Here is a 20,135-nt window from a genome sequence, read left to right on the forward strand (position 1 = left end):
TTATCAAAAAGTCAAAAGATAAATGTTGGCAAGAGTGCGGAGAAATCGGAACTTTTGCATACTATGGATGAGAATGTAGATTGATACAGCCATTCTGGAAAAGAGTATGAAGATTTCTACAGAAATTAAAAATAGAACTACTATATGACTCAGCAATCCCTCTTCTGGGCATACAGCTAAAGGAAATGAAATCATTACTTTGTAAAGATACCTGTATTCTCATGTTCATTGCAGCCTTAATCACAATAGCCAAGATATGGAAACAATCTAAGTGTCCATCAATGGATAAATGGATAAAGAGTCTGTGGCACACATACACAATGGAATATTATTCAGCCAGGAAAACAAACAAGGTCTTGCCGTTTGCTGCAAGATGGATGAGGCTGGAGGATGTCATGCTTAGTGAAATAAAGCATACACAGAAAATCAAATATTGTATAAACTCATTTATATGTGGGATGTAAAAATGTAAATAAATAAACCTACAGGGATAGAGAGTAAAACATTGTCTACCAGGAGAGGTAGGGGACGGGAGGAATTGGGGACATAGAGGCCAAAGGATACAAAGTAGCAGGTATGAAGGATGAACAAGCCTAGAGATGTTCTGTGAGACAGCTGATTTTTGTATTTTTAGTAGAGATGGGATTTCACCATATTGGGTCAGGATGCTCTCAAACTCCTGACCTCAGGTGATCCACCTGCCTTGGCCTCTGAAAGTATTGGGATTACAGGCGTTAGCCACTGTGCCTGGCCTGTATTGTATTTTAATGGGTGATGATTGGTTTTCATATTAAGATAGTGAAATCTAGCACAAAAATCTCAACAATGTGTTTGGTGATTGAAGGAATATTCTGAAAATTACCTAGTATAGATGTTAGGATAAAGAGCAGACCCTTTTAAATATAGGTGAGAGGAGAAGTTGGAGGGTATGATGATACTCAGAAGTTTTTCACAGGCTGCGTGCAGTGGCTCACGCCTATAATTCTAGCACTTTGGGAGGCCGAGGCAGGTGGATCACGAGATCAGGAGATCGAGAGGCTGAGGAAGGAGAATTGCTTGAACCCAGGAGACGGTGGGTGCTGTGAGCCAAGATCGTGACATTGCAGTCCAGTCTGGGCAATACAGCAAGACTCCGTCTCAAAAAAATAAAAATAAAAATAAAAGAAAAAATTATTACGTAAATAAATAGGCTGGGCATGGTGGCTCAGGCCTGTAATCCCAACACTTTGGGAGGACAAGGTGGGCAGATGACCTGAGATCAGCAGTTCAAGACCAAGCTGACCAACATGAAGAAACCCCACCTCTACTGAAACTACAAAATTAGCCAGGCGTGGTGGCACACACCCGTAATCCCAGCGGCTCGAGAGGCTGAGGCAGGAGAATCACTTGAACCTGGGAGGTGGAGGTTGCAGTGAGCCAAGATCGCGTCATTGCACTCCAGTCTGGGCAACAAGAGTGAAACTGTCTCAAAAAAACAAAAAAACAAAAAAAGTAAATAAATACAATACAGTACAGCTACTACGATTTACCTAAGAAGCTGTTGTATGAGCTGAACCAGAGGCAAACACTGTTTGCCAGAAGGCTCACAGATCCCCGTATTAATAAGGTCTTTATCCAATGGAGTCCTGCTTCTATGAAATGTTGAGGCATTCGCTTCCTGTTCATCAATTTCTTTTTCCTTCTGTGCTTCTTTTTTGGCCTCAGTATCCTGTAATTCATAAACAGAAATTGTTTACAAGTGATCTCATCAGCAGGTGTGAAGGCACACAGGCTGGCTGAGCCCTGACCCCAATGCCAAGCTATCCCAGCCTCCGTGGCTAACGCACACACCTACCCACAGGCCCCCACCTGCCCTGTTGGAAACCCTAACTCAGTTGTGCAGTTCCAAACAGTGTCTTCTTTTTACAGATCCAAGGTCCAGGCTGCCTCTGCTGATGCTTTCCAACCTCCTTCTGTGAAGTCCCTAAAATCTTTAACCCTGCTACTGGCTCTCACAAAACCCAATGTGATCTGCCCCACACACGCAGCATCCAGCTGCTTTGTAAGGACAAGAAAAAGCTGGAATTCTCACACACACTGGTTCAAATGTAAATGGCAAAGCCACTTGGGGAAACTATGAACACACACTGACCCCAGGACCTAACAAATTCCACTCCAAGTGTTTACCCAAAGGGAGAACATATGTCCACTAAAGTACTTGTACATAGCACAATCGTGGCAGCTCTACACGGCCAAAAACCAGAAAGCCTGGGCATGGTGGCTCACGCTTGTAATCCCAACACTTTGGGAGGCCAAGGTGGGGGGATCACTTGAGCCCAGGAGTTCGAGACCAGCCTCTGCAATACAGCGAAACCTTGTGTCTACAAAAAAATCAAAAAACTAGCTGGGCATGGAAACATGTCTGTGGTCCCTGCAACACAGGAGGCTGAGATGGGAGGATCATTCGAGCCTAGGAGGACAAGGCTGCAGTGAGCCAACATCAGGTCACTGCATCCAGCCTGGGTGACAGAGCAAGTCCTTGTCTCAAAAAAAAAAAAAAGAAAACAAAAACCAAAAGCAATTAAATGCCCTTCAATAGGGGAATGAATTAACAGTACTACACCTATAAAATAGAACACTTCCCAATAAGAAAAACGAAGTCACAATACACATAACAGTGTGGAGTGAATCTGAAAATCATTCTCCAAGGCAAAACAGGAAAGAGTGCATACTATACAGTTATATTGCTGCAACACTCAGAGCAGGCAAAATGAATCTAATCTCAGGGCAGGGGAGTATCCTGGCTGCAAGTGCCAAGGGCACAGGGATCTTTCCGGGTGACGGGAATGGTCTACATGAGGAACAGGTTACCTGTTAACTTCACTGAAACAGACAACCTGCAGTATTTCATCACAATTAAATCATAACTCAAAAAAATTTTAAATTAGCACATAAGGTCAGTCGCGGTGGCTCACGCCTGTAATCCCAGCACTTTGGGAGGTTGAGGCAGGCCAATCACAAGGTCAAGAGATCGAGACCATCGTGGATAACATGGTGAAATCCCGTCTCTACTAAAAATACAAAAACTTAAGCAGGCGTGGTGATGGGCGCCTGTAGTCCCAGCTACTTGGGAGGCTGAGGCAGGAGAATGGCGTGAACCCAGGAGGCGGACCTTGCGGAGAGCCGAGATGGTGCCACTGCGCTCCAGGCTGGGTGACAGAGTGAGACTCCGTCTCAAAAATAAATAAATAAATAAGCACATAAAATAATTTTAATTTAAAAAATACTTGGATATGATAAAAGTTGAGTGTTTTACTGTGTTCTGTTATTCTTCACATGTGTGAGTGTGTATTTCCGATCTCAGTGCACCACCAGGTCATGTGTGCCTCCAAGGCCATACCTGGATCTCCGCAGTAATGGCTGCGTGTAAGGCTGACTCCAACCCTCCAGCAGCCATCAAGCTGCCCACCAGAAGATCAATCATGAATTGACGACCTGGACTTAGGTTCACTTCATTGCCTGAAACTGAAATAGAAAGTGTGTGGCAATTGGAGTGAAACGCCATCCCCTCCCAGCACCCTGACCCATGCCCTCTCCTGTTCCTTCCCCGAGCCCACCTGCGCAGGGCAGGAGAGCAGAGAGTGCCCGGGCCTGCTCCTCCATGGTGGGCAGCAGCACGGACAGCCGCTCTGCAGCACGGCCTGGGCAGCCGACTGCACGATGCTCAGCACGTCCGCGCTCCTGGCCAGGGTCACCACTGTCTGGTTAGGAACACAAACATAAAACCAAAATTAAAAGCAAGTAGATCCCGTAACGTCAGACTATAGAATACAGAAAGACTTACCACAGGGAATCTAGAGTGGCCAAATGTTAAGAAATGTAATACTACTAACCAGAGACAATTCAGAGTATCAATCATTCCATTTCAACTCTCATTCTTAATAAATAAAATGCCCACACAGGAATGGCGGCAGCTGCTAACCAGCTGACAGCCCCCAGGCAAACAAGTCCAGTAACCACCAGGGCCTCTTCCCCAATGCCACTGAGCCCTACACCCACTGGATGACAGGGTGGGCGGCCTCATGAGGCCCACTGTACTCCTCATCTCTTCCTCCAGGGAAGCTGCCATGTGTGTCCTTGAGGGCCTATCCAGGGTGGCGAGAGCTCTACGTACCATTCTCAGTGACAGCCAAGGTTTGAGCGTCCCCACTCCCACACGCCACATCGGTGACCTTCAGTCCTTATTTAAGCCCAGCTACCAGCATCGGAGTGGCCTCATCTTCACTGGAGCCTTCAAACAGATAGGACAGAGGTTACTAAGTCCTGTAAGAGGCCACCTCCTGCTGCACGCTCCCACTCATGCAGAGCAGACATACCGTGGCCCAGCCGGCCGCAGTTCCCGTGGCCCCAGGTGTACAGCTCCCCCTCGGCAGTGATGGCCGCGCTGTAAGTGCTCCCGCAAGCGATGTGCACCACGTGCTTCCCGGCCTGCTTTCCAGAGAAGGCAGAGATCACCTTAGGCTCCTCCAGAGACCCTGGGGAGGATGGGAACAAACAGGAATGCCCTTCTTCTTGGTGTTTTTTCTTATTAGCAAAGGAAATTCAATATCCAAATTTAGACCATCACAGCATCAGGCCAGTTTCACCTTCCAGGTACTTTATAAAATAAGGAAGAGAGAATTCCAACACCTAACACCTCCATGACTTTTTGTTCAGTTGGAACCCGATGCCAAGCATGGTATCCAGTAGAAATATAAAAACAGTGTTTGTTAAAGACTCGTATGACAGGCCGGCCACGGTGGCTCCCACCTGTAATCCCAGCACTTTGGGAGGCCAAGGAGGGCAGATCACCTGAGGTCAGGACTTCGAGACCAGCCTGGCTAACATGGTGAAACCCTGTCTCTACTAAAAATAAAAAATTAGCTGGGCATGGTGGTGGGCACCTGTAATCCCAGCTACTTGGGAGGCTGAGGCAGGAGAATCACTTGAACCCAGGAGGCGGAGGTTGCAGTGAGCTGAGATGGCCCCATTGCACTCCACCTTGGGCAACAAGAACAAAACTCCATCTCAAAAAAAAAAAGAGACTTGTAAAGTCCATTGCAGCTTTATTCACAATGGCCCAAAACCATGGTCCATCTGCAACAGAAGGAATGAATTACCCATACACACAACAACATGGCGTGTTCTCAAGACATCTGCTAAGTGAAAGACGCCAGAAACAAAACACCATACACTGTATGGCTTTGTTTATATTAAATTATAGAAAAGGCAAAATAATAACAACAGAGAGCAGATCACAGGTTGTCAGGAACTAGAGGTAGGAAGTGGGGATCAAAAGGGTACAAAGACGGCCCTGGAAGCGACGGGAGCACCCCATGTCTTGATGGTGGTGACCCAACTGCGTGCACTTGTCAAAACCCACCCAACTCTACATCTGAAACTCATGCATCTGGTTGTATGGAAGCCTCATAAAGCTGACCGACATTTGTATGTATTTGTTAAATGAATATGGATGGAATGAACCCAGCACTCTGCAATCTATACTTTACAAATGAAAAGTATGAGGCAGTGGGGATTAGGGTAGAGAAGTCTTACTAGTTGAAGAAATTGCAAAGTTAGCGAAATATCCTATTCTTAGGATCCAGAATATGTTCCTATAATAGATGACATTTTCTTGAGAATCTATAGAAGCCAGGCCTCTCCAAAGACATGGTTTACTCTGCATCCTGACCAGATTTTACCTCTACTATGAATCTTTCAAATAACTGATTTGTAACTACTTAATTTACTAATATTTACTAACACTTAATGTTAACTTTCACTAAATGCAAGTTACATACATGTGGTGTAAGGTCTAACATTAAGACCCAATATTACATGTTGCCTTGACATCTGATATAAACTGGGAGGTTTTAATGGCCTCAGGGCAAGTTTCCCTCCCCCTGATGCCAAACAATTCTCATCACAGTGACCAGGCACAGGTACAGTTCCAGCTTATGCCTGAGGAGTAGGCCCCACTGCCCTGCCAGCCCAAGGAATTCTTAAAGCAATTATTAAAGTCTTTCTGCAGGAACCATAGCCACTCTCGTTACCACACAGCCTGCCTCTCGCAGCCCCTGGTTCTCTGTTCTATCCTGAGCGAAAGACTAAGAAACTTCCGTCCATCTAGTCTGCCCAGTGTCAGTACTGTGGGATGGAAATCCCTCCCCCACTGACAAGGTGAAGAGGTGATTAAAACAATACATATAATGGAATTTTACCCATTTAATCCTAAGGCCACTGAAAATTATTCCTAACCTTACTATGGCTATCATATGAGATTTTCTCCACATTTACTTTACATAATGCTTCATGATGCTATTTAAAATCTAGTTTCCCCTTTCCCTTTAATCTATGTGTTATGGGAAATTTCAAACACAAAAAGCAGAGAGAAGGCCTTTTCTGACCAGCTGGGTCCATCATGTGCATATGGCTTTCGAGAGTCCCCTTGGCCAGGCACCCCTCTCCTGCCCTCTTCATTCCCAACACAGGAACCTCACACCCTCAGACAGGCCCTCCCCTCCTCCTCCTGCAACCCAAAGCCTGCTCTCCACTCAAAGCCAGGGTACACCTTAAAAAGACTTCTGCAATTAACTTCAGCCCACAGGCATTTTCTCTTCTTTCCACTATTTACTTAGCCTTTTAAATTTAATTCTCAATTACTATTCTATCTTCAAGGTAAACTCTTTACGTTCCTTAAAAACAATTACTTAGGTTTTTTTGTGGTAGTTTCCCCACAAAAGGCACTCATTTATGGTAGCAAATTGGATTTACAAGCCTTTCTAGAATGAGGCACATCACCAAATAAGGTGATCTGGTTGTTCTGTTTGTTCATGCATGGAACTGTACCAGGGTGTATGTGTGGAGGGCTGGGGGATGACAAGCAGCATACAATTTGCAAGCCTTCAAATTATAAAGCAGCCTTCTGCCACCAAGAAAATAAGTGATCTCATTCTGACTTACAGTTTGAAAATAGCACATCAGAGGGAATGTCCTGAAAGGAATGAGTTGCTTCACTATTCTCAGACCTGGTCCCACTCTGCTCCCTCTCTCTGTAACTGAAGGTCAATCACAGCCGGGAGAGCCTGCAACAGAGACATTTTTTATTCTTAAGAATTAGCCATGAGGCAGGGCCAGTATTAAAGACAGATAAACAGTAAAACTTTCTAAATTTCACTTCAACTAGGTTCCCAAACCACAGATGACAAGCTCCATGTGGTTCACCTGCCCAATTTACTTAGAGGGACTCAGGGGAGTAATCCCAACTGTGACCATTGCTCAACAAACACTGAGCAGCTATTATCTGCCAGGCACTGAAGTTGTAAAGACGATCAAAGGGCCTATCCTCAAGGACTCCACAACTAAGAGAATTAAAAATTCCAAAAATAACCTACTGATATTTTAAACACTTTTAAAGACCCTTATGATTTTCTGCTTATTCTCTTTGTGTGTGGGAGGGGAAGGGTTTTTTTTTTTTTTTTTTTTTTTTTTTTTTGAGACAGTGTCTCGCTCTGTTTCCCAGGCTGGAGTGCAGTGACGTGATCATCGCTCACTGCTGTCTCAAATGCCTGGGCTGCAGTGATCTCCAACCTCAGCCACTCAAATCGACAGGACCACAGGCGCATACCACCACACCTAGCTAATTTTTTTGTTCTGCTTGTTCTCTCTAAATTTTAACAAACTCTTTTTTGTTTTTTGAGTCGCAGTCTCGCACTGTCACCCGGGCTGGAGTGCGATGGCGCCATCTCAGCTCACTGCAACCTCTGCTTCCCAGGTTCAAGTGATTCTCCTGCCTCAGCCTCCTGAATAGCTGGGATTACAGACGTGTACTGCCATGCCCAGCTAATTTTTTGTATTTTTAGTAGAGACGGGGTTTCACTATGTTGGCCAGGCTGGTCTGGAACTCCTCACTTCATGATCCACCCATCTCGGCCTCCCAAAGTGCTGGGATTACAGGAGTGGCGCCCAGCCAACAAATTCAATTTTCACAATTGATTTTACTAATATTTGTAATGTGAACTTTCATTAAACATAAAGCATGTTAAAAGTTGAAAAAAATACATCTCAAATAAAAGAAAATTATGAAATCGTTCCACCTTCTTAAATAATGTGGAAAACACATAACTAAAGAACAGGCAAAAATGGACTAGTATTCTAATAAAGAAAACCTAAACTAGGACCTGCTTTGCAAAATGATTATCAGTAGGCAACAAAATCACCAAAGTTAGCAAACTTTAAAAATCACAGCAACTTGGCCGAGCACGGTGGCTCACACCTGTAACCCCAGCACCTTGGGAGGCCAAGGTGGGAGGATCACCTGAGGTCAGGACTTTGAGAGCAGCCTGGTCAACATGGTGAAACCCCGTCTCTACAAAACACACCTGGACAACATGGTGAAACTCCGTCTCTACAAAAACACAAAAATGATTTTTTTGTATTTGCCGTGAGAGCGGGTGCCTGTAATCCCAGCTACTGGTGAGGCTGAGGCAGGAGAATCGCTTGAACCCGGGAGGTGGAGGTTGCAGTGAGCCAAGATTGCACCACTGCACTCCAGCTTGGGCGACAGGGTGACACTCCGTCTCAAAAAAAAAAAAAAAAAAAAAAAGAAAAGAAAAAATTGAAAAAATTACACCAACTGAAGTACATGGACACCATTAAACTTTTCACAGCATTTTTGACATTTCATTTTAACAAAGGCTTAGTTAAAAAGACATGTGGTAAGGGCCCACAATGAGGAACCAGGTCCAGAGGTGTTAAGTAACTCGTCACACAGCTGAGGTAGCAGAAGCAGAAGCATAATCCAGGCCTCCTCATCTCTGCCAATCTCAGTCTTCTGCTGAAGAATTTAGAATCACTGTCTGTAGCAAGAAGACCAAATTGTGTAACCTAGTAACAAAGACCCTTCGCCATTTGTTCCAAACCTATTATTATTATTATTATTTTTAGACGGAGTCTCCCTCTCTCGCAGGGGCTGGAGTGCAGTGGCCCCATCTCTGCTCACTGCAAGCTCCACCTCCTGGGTTCACGCCATTCTCCTGCCTCAGCCTTCCGAGTAGCTGGGACTACAGGTGCCCACCACCACGCCCGGCCAATTTTTCATATTTTTACTAGAGACGTGGTTTCACCGTGTTAGCCAGGTTGGTCTCCATCTCCTGACCTTGTGATCCACCCGCCTCGGCCTCCCAAAGTACTGGGATTACAGGCGTGAGCCACCGTGCCCGGCCTACATTTTATTTCCCATACCATATTTCACACATCCTGTGTTCTACCCCGGTCAGCACTCTGCTGCTATTCTAACTTGCTCCTACCTTTCCTCCTCCGTATTTGGTTGACACTAACTACCCCTCTTTACGGTTACTTTGGTACTTAACTAGTATTGCCTTCACTGTGGCTCCCAGTGAACATGCAGCTTGCTTATATCATTTACTCAACCAACCAACATTTACTGAGCACGTACAATATTCTAGGAGCAGGGGTACAACAGCCCACATGGGGTTATCTCCTGCTAGAGGTAGGGCGAAATAATAAACGAAATAAAGACATTATTCTGGAAAAGTGGCAAATGTTATGGTAAAAAATAAAACATATGAAGGGCACTGGGGAGTTGAGTTGGGGGAATCTATTTTAATGACCGTAGTTAGGAGGCCTTGCTGAGCAGGTAACACTTGAGCAGAAGCTTCCAAGAGCTTTTTGAAAAGAACAAAGGAGAGAGAAGCAAGTGCAGGGGCTCTGAGGTGTGAGCGGGTGTGCAGTTTCCTCAACAAAGGCCACTGTGGCGGACCTTGAGTGAGGGCGGGTGACATGCATTCGCGTGAAAAAGCGAGTGTCGGCCGGGCGCGGGGGCTCACGTCTGTAATCCCAGCACTTTGGGAGGTCGAGGCGGGTGGATCATGAGGTCAGGAGTTCGAGACTAGCCTGGCCAACATGGTGAAACCCCGTCTCTACTAAAAATAGAAAAGTTAGCCAGGCGTGGTGGCGGGCGCCTGTAATCCCAGCTACTCGGGAAGCTGAGGCAGGAGAATCACTTGAACCTGGGCGGCGGAGGGTGCAGTGAGCAGAGATCGTGCCACTGCACTCCAGCCTGGGTGACAGAGCAAGCCTCCGTCTCAAAGAAAAAAACATCAACAAAACAAAAACAAACGAAAAACAACTTTAGACCTCTTAGTTTTTTTACGAAATCTTTACTACTTGGTTTCCATTGCTATCTAAGTTAGCTTAGGCCTGGCTCAGTGGCTCACGCCTGTAATCCCCGCACTTTGGAGGCCAAGGTGGTTGGATCGTATGAGTCCAGGATTTGGAGACCAGCAGGTGTAACATGGTGAAACCCCGACTTTAAAAAAAATACAAAAATTAGCCAGGCATGGGGCCGCATGTCTGTGGTCCCAGCTACTGCGGAGGCTGAAGTGGGAGGACAGCTTGAGCCCGGGAGGCAAAAGTTGCAGTGAGCCCAGATCGCACACTGTAGCCTGGGGACAGAGCAAGACCCTGGCTCAGAAAAATTAAATACATAAGTTAGATTTAATTTTTTCCAACCTCTCATTTGGCTAATAATTTTTTAAAGCAGTACTGTACTTATAAATATTACAGAACCTAAATCTCCAACTCTAGGCAATAATATTAGTTATAAGTTACAATTTTAACTTACATGTAAGTTTAATATGGTCTCTCTTATGAAAAAAAGGCTGGGAGAGGTTAGAGATGACTTATTCACTCTCATTTCCTCGTAAATACCACCCTTTATTCTCATTTAAAGTCTGAAACCCTGGCCGAGTAGCTCCAGCCTAGAAAGACGAAAACACAGAAGTAAGCAAAACGACTAAAGTTGCTGAGTACGTTTTAAAATTTGGTTGCTAGCCTTCATACTCATTTTGCCAAGCAATCAACATAAAACCTACTCAATTGAGCGTAACTACTGCTTCGACAGGCAGCTTACTGGAATGGAAACTCTCGACTCTGATATTTCCTCTTACTAAAAAAAGTACTAACCGGGCATATGGCTATATACAGGATTTCTAGAAACAGAACTTAACATGCAGTCCTGTATTGAACTGACAATCTAGGAAAGAAATTAAGGAGGCACAAACACAAAAGTAAACACACAGTTTTGCGCAACTGTATAGACAGGGAAATAGGATTCCGTGATTTTATAAAAAAAAAAAAATTAAAACAGCCAGGCTCAAAACGTCACAGCAGACTTCTAAGGCTTAACTGTCAGTTATGATCCCCGCAGCAGCTGAAGCCACCTTCTAATACAAAGACAAATGAAACTATTTTAATGAACTTAATGAACATGCGTCCCCGACATGGCCAACGAGCCAGGCTTACTTGTGGGACTGAAGGGCAATCCGATTCACGGTGGGTTTCCACAGTGAAGATTACCAGGAAAAACGCTTCCGACTCAGAACACCCGGAAAGGAAAGCTGCCCGAAGAACCCTTCTCCGACACAAGACGGGCTGGCTCGCCATCAAGTCAGCCCCTTCGCGCTTACCTGAAAGGAAGAAGTGACGACCTCACCCTAACCCGCAGGCCTACCTGCCGCGCGGCTTCCCCTCTGGAGCGCTGCCCGGGGCACCGCAGCTCACACTCCCACACAGGCCGCCCAGTCCTGCGCTGGCACGGCAACCGCCTTCGTCGCCGTCCAGTGGAAGGTGCAGCATTCGGCGCTGAAGCCGTGCGCACCGCCTCCTCCACAGAGAAGCGCCGATAAAAACCTGCCAAGGACAACCTGTGAATCCGCAGTCATCACCAATGCCTGCACCTACGACCTGCGCCGGAAAACATAGGCACGGCTAAATGACGCAAGAGGCCGCGCGCGCACGCGCAGTGCTGCACGACCTACACCCCGCCCCGGGGCGCTCTCCCGCCGGGTTCCGGTTTCTTCACAGGGTCCCAGTCAGCCGGGCGCGGAGGGGCGGGGCAGGGACGGGGGCGGAAAAGACGGTGGGGGCCAGGGGCTGGGACGGCGGCGGGGCCGAACGTGGCGCCAGGATCAAGGCTGGACCTCGGGAGGGAGGAAGCTGGAAGTGTAGTAAGCAGGACAGTATTTTGCCAGGTGGTGTTGGCCCATCAGGAGTTCAAAATGAAAGTCTGGCGTGGCGCTTATTTAAAATTAGGGTTCCGACTGGGTAGGGTGGCTCACTCCTGTAATCCCAGCACTTTGGGAGGCCGAGGCGGGCGGATCACGAGGTCAGGAGGTAGAGACCAACGTGACCAACATGGGAAAACCCCGTCTCTACTAAAAATACAAAAATTAGCTGGGCGTGTTGCTACGCGCCTGTAATCCCAGCTATTCCAGAGGCTAAGGCAGGGGAATCGCTTGAACCCGGGAGGCGGAGGTTGCAGTGAGCAGAGATCAGCCACTGCACTCCAGCCTGGGCGACAGAGCGAGACTCCGTCTCAAAGATAAATAAATAAAATGAGGGTTCCCAGGGGCAGTCACAGTGTGAAGCTGCATTTAATTGGTGTCCCTGGGCGATGCCATAGGAGAACGGTGCCCTAAAGAGCGCAAGAGGCGGGGAAAGGGTGCGTCCAAACCTGGGGGCGGGATGGGGCGGGCCGAAGTAGCAGTGGTAGTTCCACCACTGGGCCCTTCCTTACTGACCGGGTCAGGGAATAGATGTGAGGTTGAGGTTTGGTGAAAGCCCGCCTCGAGACACTGAGAGCAGATTGATTGATTTATTGATTGATTTTGAGACGGAGTCTCGCTCTGTCGCCAGAATGGAGTGCAGTGGCACGATCTCGGCTCACTGCAAACTCCGCCTCCCGGGTTCAAGCGATTCTCCTGCCTCAGCCTCCGGAGTAGCTGGGACTATAGGCGCGCGCCGCCACGCCCGGCTTTTTTTTTTTTTTTTTTGAGACGGAGTCTTGTCATCCAGGCTGGAGAGCAGTGACACGATCTCGGCTCACTGCAACCTCTGCCTCCTGGGTTCAATGAAGCCATTCTCCTGCCTCAGCCTCCCCGTAGCTGGGATTACAGGTGTGCACCACCACGCCCAGCTAATTTTTGTATGTTTAGTGGAGATGGGGTTTCACTATGTTGGCCAGGCTGGTTTCGAACACCTGACCTCGTGATCCGCCCGCCTCAGCCTCCCAAAGTGCTGGGATTACAGGCGTGAGCCACTGCGCATGGCCAATTTTTGTATTTTTAATAGAGACGGGGTTTCACCATGTTGGCCAGGATGGTCTCGATCTCTTGACCTCGTGATTCACCTGCCTCAGCCTCCCAAAGCGCAGATTTATTTTTCATGAGATATACAGGAAACCAACTGTTAGGCTATCCTGCCTTGGCTCCTCCTGGAAAGGAGAAATTCCTTGGGATCCACCAATGTGGTTTCTGCAGAAGTAGTCAAAGACAGAGCTCATTCATAAGAAGCAAAGAGTAGCCAGCTAGATTGAGACCTCCTAGTAAATCAATGATTCCGTGGTTGCAGGTGTAGAGTCCCTTAGGAATGTTGTTCCAGGTTGTGACTAGACACAGAAACACTATTATATGAAATTTAAATCATGTGGAGTGAGGATATTTGTAAAATGAATTATGCACTTTATTGAAACAAAACACCAAATATCATTTGTCCTTTTCAGGCTCTGATCCTATTGGACTGTTGTGTTCTAGACTGTATACACAGCCTCTGACCACTCTGGTTTTGGTCTAGGTCACTATGCAGCTTCTAATTTTAAACATTTTAATCTGCCGTGAGCTTAGCAATCATCTTAAAACTGGCTCAGAGGGCCTATTACTTGCATCTTAGAACTGGCTCAGAGGATCTATTACTTTCTTTGGTCTCAGCCATGTTTTGGCTAGGTGACACTGTTAGATAAGGAATTCCATTGAATATTGAAAGATGGTTGACAAGTTGGTCTCAGGTGATGTGGTAGATTGATGAAAAATGGCTCTAATTGGCTGGGCGCGTTGGCTTATGCTTGTAACGCCTGTAATCCCAACAGTTTCCGAGGCAGAGACGGATGGATCATGAGGTCAGGAGATCAAGACCATCCTGGCTAACACGGTGAAACCCTGTCTCTATTAAAAATAAAAAAAAATTAGCCGGGTGTGGTGGCGGGTGCCTACAGTCCCAGCTACTCGGGAGGCTGAGGCAGGAGAATGGCGTGAACCAGGGAGCCAGAGCTTGCAGCGAGCCAAGATCATGCCACTGCACTCCAGCCTGGGCAACAGAGCGAGACTCCATCTCAAAAAAAAAAAAGACAAAAAAAACTTGTAACTGAATATTGCATAGCAACTTTATTTGTAATAGCTAAAACTCTGAAAGCAACCCAAATGTCCATCAACAGGATAAACAAACAGTGGCACATGTATATAATAGAACACTACTCAGCAATAAAAGGGAATGAACTGGTCAAGTGCAATGGTGCATGCCTGCAATCCCAGCACTTTGGGAGACTGAGGCGGGCAGATCACCTGAGGTCAGGAGTTTGAGACCAGCTGGCCAACATGGCTAAACCCCATCTCTACTAAAAATGCAAAAATTAGCCAAGCGTGGTGGCAGGCACTTGTAATTCCAGCTACTTGGGAGGCTGAGGCAGAAGAATTGCTTGAACCCAGGAAGCAGAGGTTACAGTGAGCTGAGGTTGCACCATTGCACCCCAGCCTGGGCGACAAGAGTGAAACTCCTCAGAAAAAAAACCTCAAAAAAAAAAAAAAAAAAAAAAAAAAAAAAGCTGGGGGAATGAACTATTGATATATGCCTTAACATAGCTGAGTCTCAAAATAATTATGTAAGTGAAACAAGCAGACCAAAAAAACAGTGTGTACTCAACGATTACATTTATATAAAAGCCTAGGAAATGGAAGCCCATGTATAGTGACAGAAAGCAGATGAATGGGTCCCTAGGAGTAGAGGAGGCAAGGAGGGTGAAGGGATTGCAGTGGGTCAAAAAGAAACTTTGGTGTGATGGGGATATTCACTGTTTTGTTTATGGCAATGTTTTCATCATAAGACACTTGTCAAAACTTACCAAATCATACATTTTATATATGTGCAGTTTATTATATGTCAATTAAACCCCAGTAAAGCTGTTGAAGTCTTGTCATTGTTACAGAAGCATGGGCCTCTGCAACAATGACAAGACTTCAACAGCTTTAAAACAGTATTTTAAAAAATCATGTATTAGGAAATCAAATAGTTTTCTTATGTATAAATTGTTCCCCAATTACTCTTGTATGTTTTGGTTTTGTTACAACAAAAGCATCAGAACAGCAAAGCAGATGATCATTTTTTCTTTACCTCAACCCCCTATCACTAGTTAAAACTGCCCTTTGTCCTTCCAAAATGAATAGTGGCATTCCCTGCCATTTTAAAGCATTTCTATTATATGAATACTTTTCAATTAATATTATTTAGTTTATTCAAGGCCATTGATGACCTACAAATGTAGTAGGGCATTTTCCAAAACATTTGTTGGGGGTGAGCAGGGAGAAACTTTCTGAAAAATACAGGAATAACTCAAGGTGAATTGAGGTAGAACAGTAGGATAGTGATTAAAAGCCAGGAGTTGGCTTTTATGAACTGCCTCACTTGGTAAAATGGTAAGTGGATGTGGTAAGCAGAATGCCCAAAGATATCCACGTCCTCACCTTGAAACCTGACTGTGCCACCTTACATGGCAAAAAGGGCTCTGAGGAGGCAACTAAGGATCTTGAGAGAGGGAGCTGACCCTGGATTGTCCATGTGGGCCCAAATCAGTCACAAAGGTCCTTCCAAGAGGGTGACAGGAGTGTCAGAGTCAGAGAGTAAGCTATGATGATGGATGAGTGGCGAGAGAAGTGACATTGCTGGCTTCAAAGATGGAGGAAGGAGCCACGAGGCAAGATACAAAGGCGGCCTCTAGAAACCGAAAGAGCAGGGATGAGACTCTTCCCAGGAGCTTCCAGAGGGACCTAATCCTGTCTGCACCTTGATTTTAGCCAAGTAAAGCCTGTGTGGAACTTCTAACCTCCAGAACTGTAAGACGATATGCATGTGTTGTTTTAAGCTACAAGGTATATAACTTGTGAAGAGCTGTAAGAAAAAACTAACACAGTTAAGTATGCCAAATTAAGGGAAGGAGAAGATGCTGGGATCCCCCAAATGTCTTTGTCAAAAATAAAACAGATTCAGTGTTACAGATGAGCAACCTGGTCTGACCTTCTCTCCACCCTCTGGTCCATCATGTCAGTGATTTTCACAGACTCATTGTATTTGTTACTTGTTCAGCACCTCTGCTGTCCTGCTCGTCACCACCCAGTTCCATTCCTCTTTCTCATGTCCTTGGCTGGAATGAATCCTGTCCTCTTTGGACTGGTAATAGAGAGGTACCCAGATCTTTTTTTTTTGTTTGTTTTTTGTTTTTAAGATGGAGTTATGCTCTTGTTGCCCAGGCTGGAGTGGAACGGTGCGATCTCAGCTCATTGTAACCTCCTGCCTCAGCCTCCCGAGTAGCTGGTATTACAGGTGCCCACCACCATACCTGGCTAATTTCTGTATTTTTAGTAGAGACAAGGTTTCACCATGTTGGCCATGCTGGTCTCAAACTCCTGACCTCAGGCGATCTGCCCACCTCGGCCTCCCAAGGTGCTGGGATTACAAGTGTGAGCCACTATGCCTGGCTCCCACCCAATTCTTAAAAGCCTTCAGTAAATTCTAAACACACAACTTTCCTGAGACTGTCCCCAGGAAGCCTGTCCCAGGGCAGCCATGCGAACCCCTCAATGGCAGCCCTCCTGCGCAGCCTGACTTTGGGCCCATCCTCACCCACCCAGGCACACTCAGCCTCTGCTGCACCTGCTGAGTGATGGCACTGCTATTCTAATGTTGCCATGGGCTTTCCACAAATGTCTTCACATCCTGTGAATGTTTCTCTTCCATAAGCCCTGCTTCAATGGGGCTCTGACACTGAACGCGACCCACCTGCCTCCCTGCCTGCTTCCCACAGCATGTCATCCAAAAGCATGGCAAAGAAGTTTGCAGGCAGCCCCAGCCGAGCCTATGCTGTAGAGCATGCTCCCTGGACTATGTCATCCAAAAGCATGGCAAAGAAGGCAGGCGGTCCCATCCGAGCCTATGCTGTAGCACGCTCCCTGGACTATGTCATCCAAAAGCATGGCAAAGAAGTTTGCAGGCAGCCCCATCTGAGCCTATGCTGTAGAGCATGCTCCCTGGACTATGTCATCCAAAAGCATGGCAAAGAAGTTTGCAGGCAGCCCCATCCGAGCCTATGCTGTAGAGCATGCTCCCTGGACTATGTCATCCAAAAGCATGGCAAAGAAGGCAGGCGGTCCCATCCGAGCCTATGCTGTAGCACGCTCCCTGGACTATGTCATCCAAAAGCATGGCAAAGAAGGCAGGAGGTCCCATCTGAGCCTATGCTGTAGCACGCTCCCTGGACTATGTCATCCAAAAGCATGGCAAAGAAGGCAGGAGGTCCCATCTGAGCCTATGCTGTAGAGGACGCTCCCTGGCCTACTGGGACTTGTACTGTGTGTCTGGCTGATTCTCTGGAAAGTTCCTCTACAACTGAAAGAAGGCCGGGTGAGGTGGCTCACACCTGTAATCCCAGCACTTTGGGAGGTCGAGGCGGGTGGATCAAGACCACCCTGGCCAATATGGTGAAACCCTGCCTCTACTCAAAATACAAAAATTAGCCAGGTGTGGTGGTGGACGCCTGTAATCAAGCTACTGGGGAGGCCGAGGCAGGAGAATCGCTTGAACCCGGGAGGCAGAGATTACAGTGAGCCGAGATGGCACCACTGCACTCCAGCCTGGGCGCCAGAGCAAGACTCCGTCTCAAAAAAAAAAAAAAAAGTGATAGAGGAAGCCATGCCTCAAACCCCCCCAGTAGAAGGACTGTGACCAGAACTTGACTCCCCTGAAGATGAGACTCTCTAGAATCTCAAATCTAGAAATGCTAGCACCTGGCAATTCATTTAAAGTTTCATTGTTTAGCTCCCACTTATAAGTGAGAACATGCGGTTTTTGACTTTCAGACATACAGAGTGGAATAACAGACACTGGAAACTCCAAATGAATAGGAATGAAAGGTAAAGTAGACTTGGAAGAGGGCCAAGCGGGCGACTTGAGAGATCAAGTACCTTCATTAATTTCATACTTCGCCAGTGACCACCCAGTGCCACTGATTCAGGCTAGCTGGGTTAACCTGAAGGGAAGGGTGGGAGGGATGAAATATTATATTCAGGTGATGTTACACTAAAAGCCCAGACTTCACCACTGTGCAATATATCCGTGTAACACAACTGCATTTGTACCCCTGAATCCATCAAAAAATTTATTTAAAAAAGTTTAAAGCTTAAACTTTCAGTAAGACACAACTTTTTCCAGCATAAGGACTGTCACGCTAGGTCTCCCTTAAAGCAAGAACTTCCCTCTCTGGTGCTTGCGTATCTCCCCTCTCCTCCTCATCCTCTATTTCTGTCATTTCGTACTGGTCAATTCTGCTGCTTGCCACAGATGTAGAAAAGGATTTTACGGCGAGTAGATTTTAAAACTGCTGTATTCTCAACACCTACACAATGCGTGGTACATTATAAGAGCTTCATCAAGGCCGGGCATGGTGGCTCACGCCTGTAATCCCAGCACTTTGGGAGGTCAAGGTGGGTGGATTACCTTGGGTTGGAAGTTCGAGACCAGCCTGACCAATATGGAGAAACTCGTCTCTACTAAAAACAAAATTAGCCAGGCATGGTGGTGCATGCCTGTAATCCCAGCTACTCGGGAGGCTGAGTCAGGAGAATCGCTTGAACCCAGGAGGTGGAGGTTGCAGTGAGCTGAGATTGCGCCATTGCACTCCAGCCTGGGCAACAAGAGTGAAACTCCGTCTCAAAAAAAAAAAAACAAAAAGAAAAGAAAAAAAGCACTTTGGGAGGCTGAGGCGGGCGGATCACAAGGTCAGGAGATCAAGCCTGGTGACAGAGCGAGACTCTGTCTCAAAAACAAAAACAAAAAAAAGCTTCATCAGTATCTGTTGAACAAATCAAAGCAGACACTGAAACAAGACTCTATGTCTATCTTCTCCCACCATGAGTGACACAGCTAGCCTGAATCCATGGCACTGGGTGGCCACTGGCGAAGTATGAAATTAATGAAGGCCCCTGATCTCTCAAGTTGCCAGCTTGACCCTCTTCAAAGTCTACTTTACTTCCTTTCATTCCTGTTCTGAAGCTTTTAAATAAACTTTTGACAGGGCATGGTGGCTCAGACCTGTAATCCCACCACTTTGGGAGGCCAAGGTGGGCAGATCACCTGTGGTCAGGAGTTCTATGGGAGACTGGCCAACATGGTGAAACCCTGTCTCTGCTAAAATACAAAAATTAGCTGGACACGGTAGCGTGTACCTGTAATCCCAGCTATATGGGAGCCTGAGACAGGAGGATTGCTTGAGGCTGGGAGGCAGAGGCTGCAATGAGCCAAGATCACGCCACTGCACTCCAGCCTGGGCGAAAGAGCTAGATTCTGTCTCCACAAAAAAACTTTCACTCCTGCTCTAAAACTTGGAGTCCCACATGGATTCCCCACTGGTAACATACTTTGGTGCCACATGACTTAGAAATGTTTCCTAGTGTAAGACACCTCCATGCCTCCCTTGCCTTCTTTGGCAGGAGGTGCTCAACCCCTATACACGTTTTCTTCTCCTTTTCTCTCCTACTTACTAACCAAATCCCAAAACAATTCCTCTCAGCCATAAGTGACTCTGCCCCGCCAGCTGGTCTCTCAGCTCACCTTGATGGGTGGCTCACAGGGATGGAAAGGACCTTGGGTCCAGACCGGGAAGAACTGAGGCACTAATGGCCTCCTGGACAGGAGGTTCTGAAGAATCATAGGGCTAAAGCCTAACACCATGCAGTGTCGGGGGCTTGGGAAAAAAAAAGAAAATCACAAGTTCACTTTGATTAATTTAAAACCATAATATAGGCCGGGTGTTGGTGGCTCACGCCTGTAATCCCAGCACTTTGGGAGACTGAGGTGGGCAGATCACCTGAGGTCAGGAGTTCGGGACCATCCTGGCCAACATGATGAAACCTCGACTCCACTAAAAATACAAAACTAGCCAGGTGTGGTGGCACGCGCCTGTAATCCCAGCTACTCGGGAGGCTGAGGCAGGCGAA

At 46.6% G+C, this 20,135-nt stretch overlaps 1 protein-coding gene across 8 annotated transcripts in view; it reads right to left on the bottom strand.

Annotated features, from left to right (window-relative positions):
- LOC134737581 (E3 ubiquitin-protein ligase HERC2-like) overlaps positions 1 to 20,135 on the bottom strand; it is a 47,250-nt gene that overhangs the window by 17,984 nt on the left and 9,131 nt on the right. For 6 of the 8 annotated variants that reach the window (XM_063653245.1, XM_063653243.1, XM_063653248.1 and 3 more), the window contains exons 2-10: positions 11,552 to 11,730; positions 10,664 to 10,799; positions 6,982 to 7,103; positions 4,356 to 4,514; positions 4,154 to 4,270; positions 3,597 to 3,740; positions 3,380 to 3,504; positions 1,530 to 1,708; positions 1,345 to 1,442 (exon numbers count right to left, since the gene is read on the bottom strand). In XM_063653245.1, the coding sequence (XP_063509315.1) occupies positions 1,345 to 1,442; positions 1,530 to 1,708; positions 3,380 to 3,504; positions 3,597 to 3,642 (448 nt within the window). In that variant the 5' untranslated portion in view covers positions 3,643 to 3,740; positions 4,154 to 4,270; positions 4,356 to 4,514; ... (1 more) ...; positions 10,664 to 10,799; positions 11,552 to 11,730. Of the gene's footprint in view, positions 1 to 1,344; positions 1,443 to 1,529; positions 1,709 to 3,379; positions 3,505 to 3,596; positions 3,741 to 4,153; positions 4,271 to 4,355; positions 4,515 to 6,981; positions 7,104 to 10,663; positions 10,800 to 11,551; positions 11,861 to 20,135 lie in introns of those variants that run through there. The other 2 variants (XM_063653241.1, XM_063653242.1) reach the window with 2 other exon arrangements.

This window comes from Pongo pygmaeus, chromosome 16 (assembly GCF_028885625.2).
Source record: "Pongo pygmaeus isolate AG05252 chromosome 16, NHGRI_mPonPyg2-v2.0_pri, whole genome shotgun sequence".
NCBI classification, from domain to species: domain Eukaryota; kingdom Metazoa; phylum Chordata; class Mammalia; order Primates; family Hominidae; genus Pongo; species Pongo pygmaeus.